Here is an 818-nt window from a genome sequence, read left to right on the forward strand (position 1 = left end):
CAGTTTTTAATTGTAGTGTCTGTTCTTTTACTGAACTAAATTATTACTATAAAAAATCAAAACGACGGTAGGGGTCGAGCAAACACACTCACGCTGACTTTGGCGTAGATGTGCCTGTAGTACAGCTCCTTGTACAGGATCAAGAAAACTGCATCTGTAACAGACAAAACAAAACCGCATACCCATGTCAGCAAAGAAAACTTCAATTCAGCGCTTCTGATACCCGAATGCAGCAGAAGTCGGATTCACTCACCGTTACCAACCAGGGAAGCGATGGCTTCTGCCTCCGGCCATGGAGATGTCTTAAAGAAGCGATCAGTGAGCTTGTTCCAGCTAAAATGAAATGAAAGATAAATCAACATTTCCAGGCATCGGAACACAGTCTATAACCGTACGGTTGCGCACCTGTTCTCATAAACATCCTGGATCTCATAGATCTTCTGCTCAATGCTCTCGCTGGTCACGCGGTTGGCCTGCAGCTCGTAAACCTTCTGATCGATGAGGTCTGAGATGGTTTTATGAAAATACTGCAGGAAGTTCTTGATGACCTCAGGGATCACATGATACGTCTGCTGGTGCTCATACTGACGTTCATACGCCAGATCAGCTTTTGGGTCGCCTGCAGAACACACACACACTTTGTATTCCTTCGATCCCCTTAATAGCACACATCTACTCATTGATCTATGTAGAGGCTATTCAATCTATTCACAAGCTATACTGGGATGGTAAAAAGTTTACTATGAATTTTATTATACATACATTGCTGTTCAAAAGTTTGGGACCAGTAAGATTTTTAATGCTTTTTAAAGAAGTTT

The 818-nt window shown here is 42.2% G+C and overlaps 1 protein-coding gene across 1 annotated transcript in view; it reads right to left on the bottom strand.

The window, feature by feature from the left end:
* LOC107568518 (eukaryotic translation initiation factor 3 subunit L-like) overlaps window positions 1-695 on the bottom strand; it is a 7,352-nt gene extending 6,657 nt beyond the window's left edge. The window contains exons 1-3 of the mRNA XM_016254484.1: window positions 406-695; window positions 254-333; window positions 63-154 (exon numbers count right to left, since the gene is read on the bottom strand). Of these exons, the coding sequence (XP_016109970.1) occupies window positions 63-154; window positions 254-333; window positions 406-680 (447 nt within the window). The 5' untranslated portion in view covers window positions 681-695. The remainder of the gene's footprint in view (window positions 1-62; window positions 155-253; window positions 334-405) is intronic.
* Window positions 696-818: the final 123 nt, after the last annotated feature.

The sequence above is a fragment of the Sinocyclocheilus grahami genome, unplaced genomic scaffold (genome assembly GCF_001515645.1).
Source record: "Sinocyclocheilus grahami isolate Dianchi unplaced genomic scaffold, SAMN03320097.WGS_v1.1 scaffold1253.1, whole genome shotgun sequence".
In the NCBI taxonomy this organism is placed as follows: domain Eukaryota; kingdom Metazoa; phylum Chordata; class Actinopteri; order Cypriniformes; family Cyprinidae; genus Sinocyclocheilus; species Sinocyclocheilus grahami.